The 21,046-nt window shown below is 37.0% G+C and overlaps 1 protein-coding gene across 7 annotated transcripts in view; it reads right to left on the minus strand.

Annotated features, from left to right (window-relative positions):
• Ankrd28 (ankyrin repeat domain 28) overlaps positions 1–21,046 on the minus strand; it is a 140,601-nt gene that overhangs the window by 17,529 nt on the left and 102,026 nt on the right. For all 7 annotated transcript variants that reach the window (XR_013042189.1, XM_076544287.1, XM_076544288.1 and 4 more), the window contains 10 exons: positions 20,398–20,476; positions 18,664–18,778; positions 17,271–17,353; positions 15,447–15,510; positions 13,819–13,887; positions 11,576–11,716; positions 8,401–8,512; positions 6,622–6,648; positions 6,219–6,293; positions 2,743–2,944 (listed from right to left, as the gene is read on the minus strand). Coding sequence is in view for 6 of the 7 variants with exons in the window: in XM_076544287.1 (XP_076400402.1) it covers positions 2,743–2,944; positions 6,219–6,293; positions 6,622–6,648; positions 8,401–8,512; positions 11,576–11,716; positions 13,819–13,887; positions 15,447–15,510; positions 17,271–17,353; positions 18,664–18,778; positions 20,398–20,476 (967 nt within the window). In the remaining variant the exon portion in view is untranslated. The remainder of the gene's footprint in view (positions 1–2,742; positions 2,945–6,218; positions 6,294–6,621; positions 6,649–8,400; positions 8,513–11,575; positions 11,717–13,818; positions 13,888–15,446; positions 15,511–17,270; positions 17,354–18,663; positions 18,779–20,397; positions 20,477–21,046) is intronic.

The following is a 21,046-nucleotide window of genomic DNA, read 5'->3' on the forward strand; positions in this document are numbered from 1 at the left end:
AAGTGACACAATGATATAGAAAGGAAAGTCTTCCACTATTTCTAAGCCCCCCCCCAAAAGATAGACAGATAGATAGAAAATAGTAATGACAGAAAACTAGATGCCCAATTGTCTATAGTACTTTCTTTCTTTCTTTTTTTTTTTTTTTGAGACAGGGTCTCCTACAGCCTAGACAAGCCTCAAATTAACTGTTTATGAAAGAATGGCCCTGAACTCCTGATCTTTGTGCTTCTATCTGAAATTAAAAGTGAGTATCACTATACCATCTTTATATGGTACTGGGGATGGAACTTCTGACCTTTCTACTGAGATTATAAGCATGCAGCACTGTTCGACTTTTTATGTGGTACTGAAGTCAAATCCAGGGCTTCACATATGCTAGGCAAGCACTCAACCAGCTGAGCCTGTACAGCTCCTGCCTTTCTACAGTACTTCTTAACAGTTATATGAACTAGTAAGTTACAAAAACTTCTGACTCAAAACCACCCTCAATCTGTATGTTGCACTCTGGGAAGAGCTCTTAGCTTAGTAATAAACAAGTATCAAAATACTTAGGGATAGTTCAAAGAGATCTAATTTGGCCTATTATTAAAAAGTCAGTTCCTTTGCATTCAGTACCTAGCAGATACTGATGAGTATTTTTGTGTTCTAAGTTCAATAACCACAATACCACCATACTATCATTGTGAGAAAAGCATGTTAACCTTCAGGAAGCAGGGGGAATCTGTGCTTTTCCGATAGCATAGTAATAAGATGCTTCCTAAGAGATCTCTGAATGTGGAAGACATCTACAGAACCAGTTTCATTCAGTGTTTTTTCTTCTTTTTGATGGGTAGCACTTATGGTGCATTATATGGCAGAGTGTCTCAGTGCTCTTTATTTTTCAAGAACGCATATGAATTAGACTAGTGGCTGCCTGTACTCCTAGCACTTGAGAGGGAGGCTGGATCCAGGAAAACTGTCAGTTTGAAGCAGTCATGGGCTGTATACAGCGGAGTTCCAAGCCAGTTTAGGGTAATGAGACCATGTGTTGAAAAAAGAGGGAACGACAACGATGGCAGATGCTCCACTGAAAGCTCTAAACTGGTTCTGTAAATATGCTGTGGTTACAGTATCATTTTGTAGATAGATTTGTATGACTCCATTGTTTATTTTTTTTGAGACAGGGTTTCTTTGTGTAGGCCTGGCTGTCCTGGAACTCGCTCTACAGACCAGGATGGCCTCGAACTCAAGAGAGATCCTTTAGCCTCTGCCTCCTGAGGGCTGGAATTAAAGGCATGTGGCACCACTACCCAGCTGACTCCACTCTTATTTATAATAGAAAATGACCCCTTATTCATACTACTTGATAGTTTCTACAAACATCTTTATTAGAGAGAGTTTAAATACTCATTAAAATATCTGTCTCTAAGCCTTACCTGAATATCCAATAGTTTTTAAAAGCTGCTTTGGGAACAACAGGGAATTTTTTCTATATTTCTATAGTCTTCTAAAATGTATCTGTCCCCAAACAATACAAGTACAATTCAAGTCATATATTGAATGGTTTCTTAAGGATTACTTCATAAACACAAAGTGAACTGAATCAGATCACATAAAGATTGGAACTAAGAATAACACTTGACTATTATTTTTTAACTGTACTAGTCTTGGTTATTGAAAAAAAGTACTGTGCCTCGTAGTAAGTAATCCTTAAAAAGAATTGGGAAATTTGTGTCTTCTATTAATATACGGCTGGTACTAAGTCATTTCTATGATTGTTTTCTTCCCCCCTGCCAATCTTTTCCTGTATACCAATAACTTGGTTACACATCCCTGCATTTTTTAGTACACTGGCAAAATTATGAAACCACAACTTCGGAGCTCCAGTGGTGCAATCGGTTAGCGCGCAGTACTTTTATGAAACTACAACTTGGGGTAGTTCTTGCAGAAATTAACATTCTGTAAATTTTTTCTAAGAGTTTAATGCAATACAGCAGTAAAATAAATAAAAATGACTATTAGGTCTAGAGAGATGACTCAGTAGCTAAGAGAGCTTCTGCTCTTGCAAAGGACCCAGGTTTGATTTCTAATACTAACATGATGATTCACAATCATCCACAACTCCAGTCCTGGGGGATCTGACACTGTCTTCTGGCTTTCTCAAGCACCAGGCACACACGTGGCGCACACATACACACACACACACACACACACACACACACACACACACACACACACATATATGCAGGCAAAATATTCATACACATGAAATTCAAATAAGTCTTAAAAATAAAAAGATTCATTTTAAAAACATTAATAATTTGCTATGAAGGTACATGTTAATCTAAACTAACTTCCATTAGAAAGAAGTAAAAGATACTTGGGAAGTAGAGGTAGGCGGATCTCTGTGAATTCGAGGCCAGGCTAGTCTACAGAGCTAGTTCCAAGACAGCCAGGGCTACACAAAGAAACCCTGTCTCAAACAAAACAAAACAAAACACAACACAATGGAAAGGGAAGGAGGGAGGGATGGAAAGAGGGAAAAAGGAAGTAAAAGAACACTTAACTCTAGTGATAATCTAAATATCTTATTTCATAAATCCAATTCCAAAGGTATAGGATTTTTTAAAAGTGTTATTTTTCCTTCAGAATACAATCATTTGACTACTTAACATAAAAAGTAAACACAATTACCAGTAGCAGTATGAAAAAGTACATTAAGATTATAAACAGCATTATCAAGTATAATATTTGGCATACCTGCTGCATGGATAGGTGTTCTCTTCAAAACGTAATCTTTTACGAGGATTGAAGCTCCCTGATTAATGAGTACATCCACACATTCCACATGGCCCTTAAATGCCGCAAGATCTAAGGGTGTTCTACCACTACTATTTCTTACATCAAGATCTAACAAAGATTGTACCAACACTTCCAGGGCTTGGTGATGACCATGATAGGCCTAGAAATAAAAATATACAAAATAGAAAAAATAAAATAAAAAAATCCAGATGTCAATGGCACATACATTTACACTGGACCAGATACTGTACAGAGAATAAAGCAATAAGCTTCAAAGGATGACAAAGCAGTATTGTGAAAAATACCCAAAAATCGTGCTGGTGAACTGGCTCAGTGTGTAAGAGCACTTGTTCTGCAAGCCTGGTGACGTAAGTTCAATTTCCAGAACTCATGTAAGGGTAGGACAGAATCAAAATCATTCAGGAGATGGACTGAGGGTTCAGGGTGTCCATTTTAAAAGAAGGAAAGAAAAAGTCAGAAAGTACAAGCAAAGAGAGAGCAAAGCTTTGCTGATGTCTGTACTGAAAGTTTATCTACAAGCTTAACTATCTCAAAGATAAAGTGAGTGTAGACAATAGAATTCATTTTAGGATCACACCCAATTTTAATGGGTAATATTAAGTGGATGAACTCACGCTACTCCAAGAATGAGCTTTGAAGAATCTCATTTGGACACACAGAAGATAGTATTTAAAAAATAAATAAATAAAGAGAAAAGAAAATGAAGACCAGGAATCATGATGCTTTGGTATAGGGCTCTTCTCATCACTTCCTCTATGAGACCAAAGGAAAAAGCCTGTATGTCTAGTACCAACATTAGGAAGAAGTAACACTTTCCCTTAAGCCTTACTCCAGTGTCCGCTGTATCAGGTTGTCTGAAAACATGAGTTTAAATTAATAATAAAAGGAAAAAAAAACTATTTCAACTAATTTCTGAAATCCTCTTAGGATTAGCTATAAAATGTTAAAAATGCAATATAATCATGCTTCACTGAATTTAGTCATTAAATTGTATAACTATGTCCGTTTCAGTTTAGAAAAACCAACACAGCAGCACTTACACAGCCAAAGGATGAAGCAACGTTAAGTGTCCACTGATGAGCTGACTGAATAAACTGCAGTGCCCACATACAAGCTCAAAAGTGGAAGAACTGCTAAGGATGAACTTTGGGGAAAGTTTGTTAAATGAAATAAGACACTCAAAAAAAATTCAGAAGGGAAATACTGTATGGTTCCACTTAAATGTGGCATATAGAAATTAGTCAACAACTCTGAAAAATAAATATTTGGTTAAAATTTATGTAAAAATAAATAAGCACAACTGTCTCGTTAGCATGCAAATGTGCTTTATTGCTGTGTGTGTACCTATGTGGGTGGTATTTGTGTGTGTGTAGCAGTAGTTTTGCAAGCACATGGATGCACATGTCTGTGAAAGCCTAAGATGGGTGTAGAATATCTTTTCTCAATTGCTCTTCTCATTCTTTTGCTTGTTTTGTTGAGACAAGGTTTTGCTATGCAGGTTTGCCTGGACCAGGACTTGCTATGCAGACCAGGCTGGCCTTCACTTCAGAGATCCGCCTGCCTCTGCCTCCTGAGTGCTGGGATCAAAGGTGTGCCCCACCCTGGCTGGCTTTCACTTTCATTGTTTTGAGACAAGATCTCCAACTGAAAGCAGAGCTCATTGATTCGGCTAGGCTGACTGACAATGAACTTCAGGGATCCTCTAGTCACTGGGGTTATAAGCATGCCTTGCTTTTCACATGGGTTCAGGGGATCTGAACTCTGGTCCTCATGCTTTGCAAGCTAAAGGTGAAAGCCAGTAAGCAGCATTCCTCCTTGCCTTCACATCTGCTCCCACCTCCAGATTGCTCCTGTTTGAGTTCCTGCCCTGTCCTGTTTGAGTTCCTGCCCTGATTGCCTTCAATAATGAACTGTGGAAGTATAAACAAAATAACCTTTTCCTCTCTGTGGTGTTTTAAATGAGAATGGCCCCAGCAGACTCGGATGTTTTAAAGCTTGTTCCCCAGGTGGTGGACTACTAAGGAAAGATCAGGAGGTGTGGTCTAGCTGGAGGAGGTGAAGACCACACCGTGTTGGTTAAGTGGCCAAGCTTGTGGTTGGCCGGGCAGCCATGCCTAGAGATGTTGCAGTGGCAGAAGAATCACAAGCCCTGAGAGAGGGACAGGGAGAAGGAGAAGAAGAGGGAGAGTGCAGAGGGAGAGGGAGAGAACAAAGGGAGAGGGAGAGAGCAGAGGGAGAGAATACAGGAGAGTGCAGAAAAAGAGGGCACAGAGGGCACGCCCACTTTTTAGGCTGGGATGCCATCGCAGGCTGGTGATGTAATTAAGGACATAATCCTTACACACCAGGCCCAGTCTTGCCCTCTCTCTGGCTGCAGATCAGCACACAAGTTCTTAGCTACTGCTTAAGTGCCATGACTGACTGCCTGCCTGTCGCCATGCTCCCTGCCATGATGGCTCATGGACTAACCCTTTGAATCTGCAAGCAAATTCTCAATTAAGTGCTTTCTTCTACAAACTGCCTTGGTTATGGAGTCTCATCACAGCAATAGTAACAGTAACTAAGACATTCCCCCATTAGCTTTTGGTCATTGTTTTATCACAGCAATAGAAACCTTAACTAAGCCAGGCACCTTCTTATTTATTTAGATAACTAGAATGTAGTACTATGGTGGGGGAGAAGTGCACGGGGCAGAAAGATTGATTCAGTATGTCAGTGTTTGACCAAATATAAGGAGAATATTAAGATAAAAAGTTATAGAATACATGAAAAGAAATAAATGGATTACTGAACTTTTAGTGATCCTGTTAAATGAAGTACTATTCTTAACACCACATAAATAGCTAGTGATAAGTCTTGGCCTCTTGATGACCAAAGTCCTCTACTCAAATTTGTTTAAAAAAAATAAATTCTTTCAGTACAGAAGAGCTAAGATGGGTTTTACTTAGTATTTCCTAATCTCCTTGTCAGAGGAATCTGAAAATGGATGGGAAATTATGGAGCATGTCCCAAAATCAATGAGCAAGCGAAGTGGCACTGACTACGGTTAGCCAGCACCCATGTCCACAAGCAAGCCAACAACTGCTGGATTACAGAAAGTGCGTGGTTTATATAACCTGCTTAACAAACTGCAGTCCTTTTACTAGGGCAGCACATTTTTAAATTCATGTCAGATTCTCTCACTTAAAAGCAGAACTTGAGGAAGCCAAGGACAACCAGTTACAGGAAAGTAAGAAGCAGATAACCAGGAATGCACTAAAGAAGTTTCTGATTAAACAAGTTCTTCAAGTTGTAATTCCATGGTAATTACTATACCAATCGAATGTCTAGGGTACTAGTTTGAGTCAACACAAGTAGATACTAGAGATCTGTAGTGAAGCAGCCATCAAGTTGGCTATGAAGGCAGTACTTACAGCCAAATGTAGAGGGCTTATTGTTGCTCTATTATCTGAATCACTCAACATGTCTGTTCCCGAGGTTTCCATTAACTGAAAAAAGGAGAGGCGTTTAAAAATTTTAGAAACGATACTTTTAAATATAACATTAGTCGTTATCTCTCCTATCCCTCACTCCATTTTAGAGTATGTTAATAACTCAGCAAGCTCACAGAACAGGATAATCACAAAAGTATAGTAAGAATCAGATGTTTGGGGAAACATTCTTCCATCAGGTAAATATCTCCTCTTCCTGAACACACATTCTTGTTACTGTCTTTGGTCTCAGGGGTACTATGTGAAAACATGTCTAATTTTAGTTCTAATGAGAATAAAGAAAAAAACTATTTTGAATGTTAGAGGGGAATCAACTAGTACTTACAACATCCAAAGGAGTTTCACTTGCAATCTGAAATAAAAAAAAAAACACACACGACATTTTATGAAGTTACTTGCTGTGCAAGAATGTTCTTGTACATTGTCAAGATTTGTCACTCCTATTGACTTAGTAAAATGCTATGCTGATTGGCCAGGCAGGAGTGTAGATGGGGTGTCCAAACGAGGAGAAGCTGGCAAGAGGAAAGGCAGAGATGGAGTTGCCAGCCAGACACAGAGATAGTAGGATGAGAATGTTGGACTGAGAAAAGGTACCAAGGCATGTGGCTAAACATAGACAAGAATTATAGCTGTCTTTGGTCTCAGGGGTACTATGTGAAAACATGTCTAATTATAAAGGCAGTGGTGGTGCAAGCCTTTAATCCCAGCACTGGGGAGGCAGAGGCAGGTGGATCTCTGCGAGTTTGAGTCCAGCTTAGTCTACAGAGTGAGTTCCAGGACAGGCACTTGCCTTGAAAAAAAAAAAAAAAAAGAAAAGGAAAAAAAAAAAAGAACTATGGGTTAATTTAAGCATAAGAACTAGTTAGTTACAAGCCTGAGCAGTTTATAATTAATATAAGTCTGTGTGTTTATTTGGGACTGAACGGCTACAGGACCATTTGACATCTTTATAGATATAGGGCTTTGTTAGTTCCTGTTTTAAACCCATGCTTTCTTTGTTTCCAGAAAAGAGGTCTTTTACACAGGTAATTAGACACTACAGTAGACAACAAATCTATATACGAAGCCTAAAATTTTATTCTAAAGATGTATAGTGTAAAGGAAGCTTTAACCTGAACAGGTTGTCACACAGGAGTATATTTTAACTCATTCCTTCTCTTCAGTTTGGCAAAGTATGGTTCTGAATGGTGTGTATATTCCAGGACAAGACCACAGTTGAAATCCAAGCTTCCTTTGCAGAAGCAGATTACCCTTTATTAAGAAGAACTGGGAAATAAAAGGACCTTGCAGAGTTCTCTAAACATATGAGGGAAACATAACTCTCTCAAGAGTCTTTTATTTTTTTTCAAGTAAGACATGGTTACAGCTTTAAAAAATATATATGGAAAACATTTATTTAAAAGGGTAGAATAAGTGCAATAGACCTAGATGTTGAATAATATGAGGATTTGAAGGCTGGTAGAGTATAGCTCAGTTGGTAGTGTGCTCATATGAACTAAATCCCCAGCACCACCTAAATTAGGTGTGATGGTGCATGCTCAGGATTCAGGACATGGAGGCTCAAAAGTTCAAGGTCATCCTCAGTTACATAGCTACTTTGAGGCCAGCCTTGATATGTGTGAGTGTCTCAAGAAACACAACTTTAGGAGCCTTCTTCAGAGACTGAACTGTTTTTTGAGGCAGTGACTCATTATGTTGTACTGGACTCAAGCCAGTGTCCTTCCTCAGCCTCCCAAGTAGGACTGCAGGGATGCACCACTGTGCCTGACTCTCCCTCTTAAGAGATTAAATGCCCCATCAATTAGACAATATCTCACCATAGCCCAGAACTTTCAGTATTCCTACCTTAGCTTCTTAAGGACTAGGATTATAGGTATGTCCTACCACATTAGTCTCAGTGATTGGATTTTTTTTTCCTTTTTCAAAAGGAAAATAGGGAATGAGAGTTATGTTACTGAAGCAACTATGGATTTAAGAGGTAAATAGAGTATGAAAATGTTAAAGAATAAAATTAAATGTTTCCTGGACCATTTAGTCTCATTTTAGTTATGTTACTAAACTAAAAACTCACACTAGTCCTGTCATGAGAACTCAGAAGTCTTACCAGTTGAAGACACAGACGGTGGCCATATGCAGCTGAGTAATGAACTGCATTGTATCCTTGCTTGTCCCGGATCCCGGGATTTGCATCATTTCTTAGTAAGTATTCCAGGCACCTACATACAATAACAGCAAAATGACAATTCCAAATTTTACATTTAAATACTTTATTATAAAAAATATCACACACACAAATCACATGCCAAAATTAACCAGATCTAAAGAAATACCATAAAACTCAATAAATTTTTCTATACTGTAGAATATGCCTTTACACTGTGTGGATGAATACATGTCAATGTGATTGGTTTAATAAAGAAGCTGACTGCCCTATAGCTAGGTAGGATAAGATTAGGCAGGAGAGCCAGACTAAGAGATTGCTGGGAAGGAGAGGAGTCTGAGAAGTCTCAAGGAGACACCATGAGATGCAAAGCGAACAGGATGGGAAGTACGTACATGAGTTAAAAGAGCCTCAGGGCAGCACATACATTAATAGAAATGGGTTAATTTAAGTTATAAGAGCTAGCTAAAAACAAGCTTGAGTTATCAGCCAAGCATTTATAATTAATAGTAAGTTTCTGTGTGGTTATTTGGGGAGTGGCTGGCGGGACAGAAAAGTCCTACACTATACAATAAGAATAACCATTCGGAATGAAAGCTGGAGCTTCACATTAGATTTTATATTTTTAGTACTGAATATATTTTTATATACTTATTCACCTACATTTTGTTTATTTATTTAATTGGGATGAAGTCTTTCTATGTAGATCTGGCTGTCCTAGAACTCTCTACGTAGACCAGGCTAATCCGATCTTCCTGCCTCTGCCTTTTACCATGCCTGGCCTTTCCACCTACATTTTAAATAAATGATTATATCCTGGTAATTTTTCTCTTGTCATTAAAATTTTTATATGCATGATTACAGAATATAAGTATTATATCTAAGATATAATTGCTTGTGTTTTTTGTTAATTTTGTCAGGCTTCTAACATGAAAGGGCTTTTTTACATAACTATTTGGGAAGTCTAAATGACCACTGGTTTCATACAATAGGACTATTTATATATGTCAGCACATCAGATAGTAAGTCTATTTATGGTCTTTACTACTTGTTAAAACTTGGCCCCAAAAGGTCTTTGAGTACTGACTTAACTGCCAACCCCACTCCCTCCTGTGAGATATCAAGGCAAGCGTGCGTGCGTGCGTGCGTGCGTGCGTGCCGTGTATAGGAAGTATTTACTCATTCAGATAATATGGATCAATATACACTCATAAGATAGCCAGAATCAGGTTACAGTTCTTGATAACTTAGCTCTCTAGTTTTAAAAAATATTTTAAATTATGTGTGTCTATGTGTAGGTGTGCACATTTGGATGCTAACCTTTGTTTCTATTTTTTTCAATTTATGTATATGGACACGAGTTGTGGCAGAGGTGCACACCCATGTATATGCAGAGTCCAGAGGAGGACACCTTACTACTCTCTGCCTTATTCCTTTGAGACAAGATTTCTCACTGAATCTGGAACTTTCAGCTAGGCTGGTGGCCAGCAAGCTCTAGTGATCCACATATCTCTGCCCTTAACCCCCAGTGCTGGTTACAGGTGTGTGTAGCCATGTCTAACTTTTGACATGGGTGCTAGGAATCCTAACTCAGGTTCTCATGCTGGCACAGCAAGCATTATTACCTACAAATCCATTTCCCCAGTTTCTAACCCTATTCCCTTACTGCTGAATGGCTTAAAACCACTTAGGCCTCTCAGGAATTACTTTCAGAACTTTTATACATTATAATACTCTCAATGGTAGCAAATACAATCCTTTCAAGCAGGAATTGCCTGATAATTTGAGTTCAATTGTCTGGTCCCCAAGTAGAAGGAAAATAGACTCCTGAAAATTATCTTGACTTACATATGTGCACTGTGGCATGTATGTTCATATCTACATACATATCATAATATACATTCACAGTAAATAGCAAAAGTTTTGTGTGTGTATGCACATGTATTTGGACATGGCTGTGTGTGTCATAGGAGGTATGTGGAAGTCAGAAGACAACCTTGGGCATCAGACCTTACTTCTACCATAGAGACTGTTTTCCTGTGGTTTGTGGCTATGTACCTCAGTCTAGCTGGCTAGGGAACTTCCAGGGGTTCTTCTGTATCTAATTCCCATCACAATGTACAAGTGTTAGAATTTCAGATGTCTACTACTAATCTGGATTTACATAGGTTCTGAGGTCAAGTGCTTTATTTACTGAGCCATCTCCCCAGCCTGAATTATATGGCTTTTTTTTTTTTTTTTTTTTTTTTTTTTGAGACAGGGTTTCTCTGTGTAGCTTTGCGCCTGTCCTGGAACTCACCACTGCCTCTACCTCCTGAGTGCTGGGATTAAAGGCGTGCGCCACCACCACCTGGTGAATTACATGCATTTTAAAAAAAGGATTAAAAAAGTGAAAAACAAAAGATAGACTTTTATGTTAAATGTAACTTCCCAGAACTATTTTTTTAAAAGCATCTTTCCCTAGGAATCATTATTCTTAACATTTTTACTCTTTGCTGACTCACACATGGGAAAAACTAGAAACATGAAGATCTAATTTGCTGTTTTCACTGAGTTTATTTTAGTCTAAGAAGACAAATATTATATGGAGGCACTGCAAATGGATCTGGTAATGGGATTTCTTATGCCAGTTTATATCACTTATCCTTTTCTTCTCACCCATCACTTTTGACCAACATTTACTTGGTTTGCTATCAAATAATATTTATTTAAGCAATATGGACCTACTATATGTCAATCTCAGCACTCAGGAAGCAGAGGCATGCAGATCAATGAGCCTGAGGCCAGACTGGTCTACAGAGTGAGCTTCAGGACAACCAAGGCTACACAAAGAAACCCTGTAATGAAAAACCAAAAACCAAACAACAAACACTGTTCTGTAGGAAGAATAAGAAAAGATCATCTTCTATCAGATTTTTCAAGTAAGGGCCAGATGCTTGGGAGACAGCAACAGCTAGGATTTAATAATAATTATGAAATGTCTTTATTTTACACACTGTGGATTCAGGGAATGATAATCAAAATGTAAAAAGGAAATACACATTTGCAGTAGAACAGTCCCCACATGAAGATGCCAGTTTACAGGAACAACAATCCTCTTCTGCCCACACGTACTCACTTGCCATCTGTGTCTGACGTAGCTGCATAGTGCAGGGGTGTGCAGCCTCTTTCATCAAGGTCATTCACGCTTGCTCCTGACCCCACAAGAGCAAACAGGCACTGGTAATTGCAGTTGGCAGCAGCATAGTGCAGTGGAGATCTTTTGTGACCAAATCAACACAGGAAATACAAAAGCAAGGAATATACATTTGTAAACATAAGCACAGTGGACCCTTATTCCACACATGTAGTTACAATACAGTCTCACGTCAATCTCAACCTCTATATTCTGCTTAGAAACCTAAAAAGTTTCATTTTAATAAAGTTTACCTTACATACACTAACAAAAATGCCCCATAGTCCGTGTCTTGAGCAATAAAAGCAAAAGGAAAACACAAGACGCACACTGGAGTGGTTATTAAAACTCCACACCGACCTCAGCAGTAATACCAGCCAGCATTCTCAAGCATAAGCTAGGTGCAGTTTTACAGACTAACTTCCTGTTCAGAGGAGCTAATGTACCGTTTCAATCTCTAAAGACTTAGCAATCATAGCTACTTCCTCTCTGATTACTAAAATCACACAGAATGCTACTAAACATAGGAGTAACTATTTTAGAATGATAAAATTAAGATGATTCTATAATTTCATTAAACGAAAAACAAAAATTATAGTAAGTTCAGTTCAGAGTTCCTTACAGTTTATTTTTCCCCTCTAATACCTTTATCAGGAAAATGATACCAAAACATTATTTTTGCCTTACTGGATATTATAGTGTTTTCTGTTTATTAGTTTGAGACAGGGTCTCACTATGTAGCACTGGATGGTCTAGAACTCACACAGATCTACCTCCCCAATGCTAGAATTAAAAGCATGTGCCATGATGCTGAGCAATTACAGAGATTTTTAAAATGCAATTAACCCTGGAATTACAAAGCCTTTAAATTCTACTAGAAAATACTTCAAAAACCCTCTTTACTATTTGTTGCATGGAATGTGCAAATTACTACAAATAAAAATTCAGCTTTAAATTTCATTTTGTGGGCCATTTGTTCCCTCTATTAGTACATTTATGAACTCAATCTATTTTTCAAAGTATTATGGGGTCAAACATAGTTTTCTTCAATTCATTTCTTACTTCCTACCATACACTATCCTTTCTTTTCCTTCTGCATTGGTACTATCATATGCACCAATACACACCCACACATTTCCTTCTGATTTACTACACTCTTCCCATCACACAGTCTTACATAGTTTTTACCTGCTGACATATATCGCTTATACTGTCACCTACATCATTCAAATAAATTCAAACTGCATTTAATTCTTTCTTGAATGGTTTTAATGTACTTTGTGAGTCTAATCCTGCTTTAAGTAGAAACAGATAATAGAAACTTGAACTGCTATTACTACAAATGCTAGTAGTAATAAGGCTAGACAATGAGATTTTGTCCTTTTATTAAAGCTGTTTTCCTGCAGACTGTATTCAGTAGGTAATATGGATGTGTATGGGCAGGGGAATCACACATATATCTGTAACCTATTTTTTCCTTTAAGTAGTGGGAAGCAGGTATGGGAAGTATGAACTTTCACAAAAGAATGACTTAGAAAAATTCTAGGTACTATGAATTTTTTGAAGGCACTTTGGGACAAGAGAGTTTTACATTTCTATGCCATAATTATGGGAAAAGGACAATTAATATCAAGAAAGATAGGAATGGAGCTAGAGGGATGGCTCAGCAATTAAGCACACTGGCTGGCTTTTCCAGAAGACCTGAGTTCAATGCTCAGCCTTCACATGATGAGTTCACAATGATCTGTAACTCCAGTTCCAGGGGATTTGATGGTCCTCTTTTGGCCTCCAATGAGCATACAAGCAGGCAAAACACCTACACATACAAAATAAATTCTTTAAAAAATTAGGGGGGCAGGACAGAGGTAGCTAGGACTGTAGGGGGAACACAATTAAAAGACTGGGGTTAAGAACACTTAGAACCCACTGACTTCAGCTGGCTACTGTACACTTGCGTGCTCTTTTTCTTTTCCTTTTGGCAATGTTAGGGATCAAACCTAATCCTGTGCCTTTGAAAAGATAAGCCACAACCCTAGCTCTACTTCAGACTCAACTCATCCTGACTATAACTCAAAATATGCTGTGTAACACAAAGTTAAATTTCAGAAGTCAGTTAAAAGGTCAAGCAAGTCATTAAGTAGGGAAATTTTAACCTAGCTTTAAAGAGGAGCTATATCACAGATTACCTCCCAAATTTATCCTTTTTGTTGAAGTCTGCACCAGTATTCAGCAGAAGGTTTAGGCACTCCAAATTTCTAGTCAGGATAAAAAGAAAGTTTAAAAGTATAATTATCAATGATTTTATGATAAAAATGGTAGGCTTAAATAAGCATAAATGAATATTTCTAAATGAGAATTACTTTACATTTTATGAAGAATAAAACATTAAAATTCATTATATTTAGCACTTTAAAAAGTTATGTGCATACATACTGCCACACAGGAAATAAATGAATTATTTTACTGTAAAAAAGGAAGATCACTTTGTAAAAGATCCTAAGAACCAACACTTATATTTGAATGTCTTAAATTTAAGTGTTAAAATAATTAAAATGAACTAAAAACAAACAACAAAACATTCCTGTACCCTTAAAACACATAATAAGAAGTCAATTTACCCCACTGTCTCCTATTCAGACTGAACGTTGGTTAAAATTGTAGGAGATGCTTACATGCTTATTGTAACTCAATTTTTATATACCTGAACAACTGGGTACATTAGAATGAAAACTGTGCCTGCTGACTTCTGCAGGCAGGTTGCACACAGATTAGGTTTTAACGAAAACTCTGGTGACCTCAGAAGAACAAGGGAGTGAGTCACATGTGCTCTCAATGCATCTCTCTAACTTAGACCTGCCTGCTGGCAGTCTTGGTTCAGCAGACTTGTTCTTGGAAATAACAAGGAAATATTAAGGAATTATCATTAGAAATAAAGTGCTTACAAAAATGTCCTTTTTGATAAATCGTGAATTAAATGGCTTAACACAAATCTAAGTTATCAAAAGCATTAAGGTAAGAAAAAGCTTTCAGAGACCAGGAGTTCTAGTCATTCAGTAGAACTGACTAGCTGTCCCTAGAGAGCTTCTTAAAACGTAATCCTAACAAGGAGGGTGTTGTGTGCCTACAGTTCCAGCACTTCAGAGGCTGAGGTTGGGGACTGAGTGTTAAGCCAGCCTTGGCTACATAGCAAGACTCTTGTCTCAAAAATCAGGACACACACACACACACACACACACACACACACACACAAAAATAATATAAATGAAATTTAGTCTAAATGTTCTAATCACATTTCTTCTTCTGAGCCAAGACATAACTATTTCATCAACATTTTTTTTCTGAAGATGCAATTTTTAAAGTACCATTTACAGCAGAGTACATAGTATTATTTAGAACATTCACAATATTTTCAGTATTTTGAATATCCTCATCATTTCATGAACATTTTTCTTTGTTTAGGAATTATTTTCCCTTATAAAAATTAACACTTCCATTTGTAGGGTTTTTTGGGTAGGTTCTTTCCTACTTAATACTTATGACTTAGTTGAAAAAAGAATGGGGGGGGGGGGCACTACGACAGGGGAGGCAGGTGCTGGGAAGCAATTTTTGCTGCCCTGAACTTTCTTTTGTTAAATTCCAGGTAGGTTTCAGTTTCTATTTTGTGGGGACTCAGAACTAACATAGAGGGACAAAGAGATAGCCTCCATGACTGATGTTTGCCTGTCTATCTTTCTGGAATGAACCCAGGTGCTCTTGGGATACTAAGTGCATAACACTGACTTCCATAAAAGAAATAAAAATACTACTAACATACCCTCCAGCTGCAGCTGCATGTAGACAGGTCCTGCCAAAATCATCTGGGGTATCTATGTCAAATCCTGTAAGAATGAATATATATATATATATATATCTTCTCTCTTATATAATATTATAGATATATTTTAAGATAGTATTATCAAAAAATGTCACATATCACATTGTTCTTTTCAATCCCAAGCAAACCTACATATTCATAACAAGTACAAAATGAATAAAAAGGAACACTAGTAATGCACAATATTACAAAAAAATTCCATAAAGGTTAGGCAATTTTACAAGTGCTATATTGCTCGTCTGAAAGGCTATGCCAGGAGTGATGGCTCACACCTTCAGTCTCATATTCCCAGCTACACAGAAGACTAAGGCAGGAAGATCACTAAGACAAAGCTAGGAGTCTTGCTAGCCTTGGCACATGGTATAAAACCTGTTAAAATCAAGCAGGCAAACAAAACCACTCCAATTTCTAAAAGGCTGTAAGGTGCAACAAGGATAATAGTCAACAAGAAAAAAGAAATGAATAACAGACACAAACAGAACCCTTAAGGTCATGAAGTGTAAAAGGCCTGCCATAAAAGATTTTGTTAGGTAATTCTATAGAAATTACCCAGGAGTGATGACTAATACACCGCATTATGCTAATGGCATTTCTTTGATGGGAATTAAAGATGTTCACCAATGGATATAATTTATGGTTATATACCCACATGAACATATTATAAATACTGAACTGTATACAATAAATAAGTGAGCTTATAAGTGTATAGTACACAGATATCTCAATAAAGCATTTTTAGCCAGGCATGATAGTACACACCTGTTGTCTGAGCACTTGGGAAGCAGAAACAAGAGAATTGCAAGTTCAAGGTCAGCCTGGGCTTTACAGACTCTCCACTCATCATCTCCCTCCCTTCCAAAAAAAAAAAAAAGACATGTATTTTGTTCCATGTGGCTATTCTTAATACTGGGGAGAGATTTTTCATATTCCCTTTCATGCAAAGTGGGTGGGAATGGACAGTTTCACATGAATACTTGTTGATACAAACTTAAATAAAACAACAACAATAAAGTTACTCACATAAAAATGTATTGCACACCCCCACCAACAAAAATCCCCCAACCTCAGAAGAGTATCTGTCTCACTCTGTATTTTCAATAAAACCTCATTAATTAATTTCAGTAAACATGAATGTTAATATTTAACTCACATATATACTGTGAAATAGAAAGTAATTTAAAAACAATTAAATCCTATAGTCAGTAATTAATTGATCGCACTTAATAACAATCATAGTTAGCAGTAATACTGACAAAAATCCACATCAACTATAGTTATAGCATTTTCAACTATGTATTGGTAATGAATTAATAATTTCATAAGCCTATAAGATATTCATATTATGACTTAACTCTCAAAATGAAGACTCAAACCAATGAAACATGCCAAATAAGGTATTTTGCTTCTAGGACAAGTTAAATAGGACAAGTTAAGAAGACTACCATCACTAGATAGAAGCTGCTCTATAGACAGTCCACACCCCATGTCACCAACTAACAAAGGAAATCGTAAGAATAAAACATTTTGAACTGGGCAGTGGTGGTGCACGCCTTTAATCCTAGCACTTGGGAGGTAGAGGCAGGTGGTACTCTGTGAGTTCGAGGCCAGCCTGGGCTATGGAGTGAGTTCCAGGAAAGGTGCAAAGCTACACAAAGAATTCTCAGAGCTGATAACTGTAACCACAGAGAAGGAGAGGGAAGAGGCAGGAAGGCTGAGAGAGCATGTGAGCAAGCAAACAAAATGATCTGTGAAGGTTCCATTTACCTGAAGAAAGAAGTTTCCTGCAGCAGTCCGAAAAACCACTTAAGGCTGCCAAATGGAGTGGGAACATTCCATGTATACCACGCCTTAAATTAACAGGACAGAAACTTCATTAAACACATGAAAAATACAATAATATAAGTGTATTATAAAAACATTACTTACATAAAAATTAGTTGAATAGAAATCTCTTAATACTTGAGACAAAAATCTGGCCAGTCATTGAAAGGTGGCATAACTAACTACCCAGCTATGTTTTCCCAAAGCTTGTCTTTCTAACCTCAGTACTATCACCATTCTAGACTCACTGTCTACTTTATTTTTTTCAAGACAGGGTTTCTCTGGATAGCACTGGCCATCCTCGAATTCACAGAAACCCGCCAGCCTTTGCCTCCCAAGGGCTGGGGATTAAAGGTGTGCACCACAACCACCCAACAAGACTCACTGTGTATTTATGAGCTCTATATTCTAAAGTCAGATGCTCAACACCACCTTTGGGTTAACGTTTCTAGGTATTTGCTCAGGGAGCAAAACTTCTTCCCCATGTCACCTCCCCATTTAAAACCATTTCTGCAAGGTGCTGTGCTCAAGAGTGTTCATCTCAGTCATTTTGTAATGGTGAGAACTTGAAATCAACTTAATTATAAATAATTGAGAATATTTTATGTATCTTTATATAGTAAAATTAAATCCCATACAGTAAACTAGAGCTATCTATAGAAATCTGAAAAATCTTAAGCCTCTACACACATTGCTAAATCAACGATGTACATTTTTAAATTGCAAAGACCATGTGTACAATAGCATATCATCTATGAATACATAAAGCGTTTATATTTTGTTCATTAATACATATAAAGTGACATATAAGAATTAGAAACACCAATTTGATTATGGTTTTGACTTTTGCAGAACATATACAAAACAATTCATATTTTAAAAATTTATAGAGCAACTTTAATATGTATGGGGTTAGGGACCCCTTTGTATCAGCAACTAGGGACTCCTTGAGCTTTGCACAGCACAGTCTGAAACCACTATCTACAGATGGTCCAAGAAAAGCACTTGGTGTGTACAATATCTGTAACTTCTAGACTGAAAACAAAGGGATCATAAAAGTTAAATTTCTTATCAAAACTGTGTACTATTTATGCTGGAGAAAAAGGAAACAGAAATATAAAAATATGCCATTCTGGCTAATCAAACAAAATTATACATAAAACATATGAAATCTACCAGTGTCAAAATAAAAGATAAGAAAAAAAAGCAAACAAGCCAGTTCCTACAATGTTAAAGATGAAAACCATGCTCCCACTGGAAATCTCTAGAAAACCCCAGTCCACCTGCTTCTGTGATTCCCCAGATAGTGATCACCACCTCTGTAAGTATTACTTACTTTGCAGTGTCAGCACCACTTGTAATAAGAGTGTTGATTAGCAGCTCATGGCCATACCGGGCTGCTATATGCAAAGGGGTGTTTCCATTTTTATCTTCACAGTCAATTACAGCTCCTACAATAAAGGACACAGTGTCAGATACTAGATTATATACAGATTGGCCAATACTGTAAAATGCAATGTAATATGCTGTTTAAGCATAGACTAATAGATATAGAAATTCTAACTAATTTCATTCACAGTATATTTACTTGGGGTTACCAATTGCATATTTAAAAGTTTTGTGAATTGAGCATAGGATTTAAACACATTTTAAACTAACAGAAGGGTTCTAGGGCACAATGAGTCTGAAGACCACTATGCTAAAGACACTGCTTTAGAGCAGCACTTTAGAGCAGTCCTGTGCTTCATGAAGTCGACTGCTCATACACAGTACTTTAAAAATCTTTGGATCATGAATCTATTATTATTATTATTTTTCCCTTGCAGAACTCTAGCAACAAAAACCTAACAAAGGGTTCTTGGGGAGATGATCAGTGGGTAAAATGCCTGCTATTAAAATGAGGAACAGAACGCATATAAAGTTGGGGATGGTAGCGCCCATCTGTAAGTCAAATGCCCAAATAATGAGTTAGGAGGTGTGAATGAAAGAATCCGCAGAAGCCTGTGGGCCGACCAGTCTGCAGCTAACATCATAAAACTCTATCTTAAACAAGGCAGAAGGTAAAAACTAACATCCGATATTGTCCTCTGATCCCCACATGAACACGATAGCATTTGTATGCCTTTTTTTTTTGCTCTCTTTTTCATACACAATTCACCAGAGACACATAAAAGAATTTTTTTTTTTAATGCCAACAAGGGGCTGGAGATGGCTCATTGGTTAAAAGCATAGGATATTCTTCTAGAAGACCTGGGTTCACTTCCCAGCACTTAGATCAAAGTTTACAACTGTCTGTAACATAAGTCCCAGGGAATCTGACACTTTCTTCTGGTCATCATGGGCACCACATGCATGTGGTGCACAGCCATACATACATACAGGCAAATATTGATGTACATGAAATAAAAATAAATAAAATCTTAAAAAGAACAACAAAGCCTTTTAAAAAATTATATATTAGGGACTATTAACAAACAGTCCTTTAGAACATGGTCTAAGAAATACAGATTTACATTAATAGCCATAAAAATTATTTTATTTAAAAGTTTAATTTACTTAGTAATAATTCAAACACATGAGAATAAAGTGCAGAAAATAACCTAAAACCCTAAAAAGAGTTCGTTTCAAACACTCAAACAGGGAAAAATGAAAAATGCAACAAAGCAAATATTAATATATATCATTTAGAAAGGCAGTTTTCCAATTAGCAATATGGGGGGGGGGGGGAAGGTCAACACTAATTGCTATAGAAATAAAATTCATAGCTGGAAAAGGTGGTATAAGAGGAACATGAATTGAAGGCCAGCCAAAGCTATGCAGGGAGATTCCTCCCTTCCTATCTACTCAAAAGAGAAGAAATGAAATTAATAATTCAGAAGAATAGAAATAACTATGAATCATATATATATTCATAGTATTTTATCCTCTGCTGATTTTCAAGAGATCTGAATTAAAAATCTTAATAGTATACACAGTGCTATGGCAATTCCACAGTGCCATTCACTGAGTAGATTAAAAAAAAAAAAACTACATTGAAGAAATAAAGGAAACAAACAGAAATACTTTTTACCACTCTGGATAATGGTTTGTGATCTGGAGAATCTACCGTGGAGAGCAGTCATGTGTAGTGGGGTTTTCCCATCTTTACTCTGAAATAATGTAACAACAACAAAGTTTAATTACTATGCTGTACCAGAATATGCATCCCTCAGTTGTACTTTACATATCTTCTTATAAATTTTATAAATATTACTCAAGAATCAAATCTTCTGGACGTAAACCAGCTTTTCAAAGTATTAACTGGCTTTTTATTTTTATGTATATCAAATGAGTATCAACTGTATATCAAACCAAAAACATACAAAATTCCCCACACTTACTATTTATACAAATTCTGTATGGCGGTGTAAAGTATAATCTTAACATTCCTATTCTACAAGTAGAAAAATTAAAACATAGGATATTAAATGATTCAACCACGGGCACCATAATCCCAAGTGGAATAGTCACGATGTGCTTCCCAAGTTTAACATTCAAACTTTCACCTTGCACTGATGCTTTTGATTTTATGAAACCCAAAAACCTCCCATCTTTAGTTATTATAAATCATTTAAAAAAAAACCACTGTCTTAATTTGTTTATAATTAGTTGTAATCAATATTGTTAGCTATTTACTTGAATTAAAACAATCAGGCTGCCTGGCTGTGCATTTCTGTAGT

The sequence above is a fragment of the Peromyscus maniculatus genome, chromosome 9 (assembly GCF_049852395.1).
Source record: "Peromyscus maniculatus bairdii isolate BWxNUB_F1_BW_parent chromosome 9, HU_Pman_BW_mat_3.1, whole genome shotgun sequence".
Classification (NCBI taxonomy): Eukaryota; Metazoa; Chordata; class Mammalia; order Rodentia; family Cricetidae; genus Peromyscus; species Peromyscus maniculatus.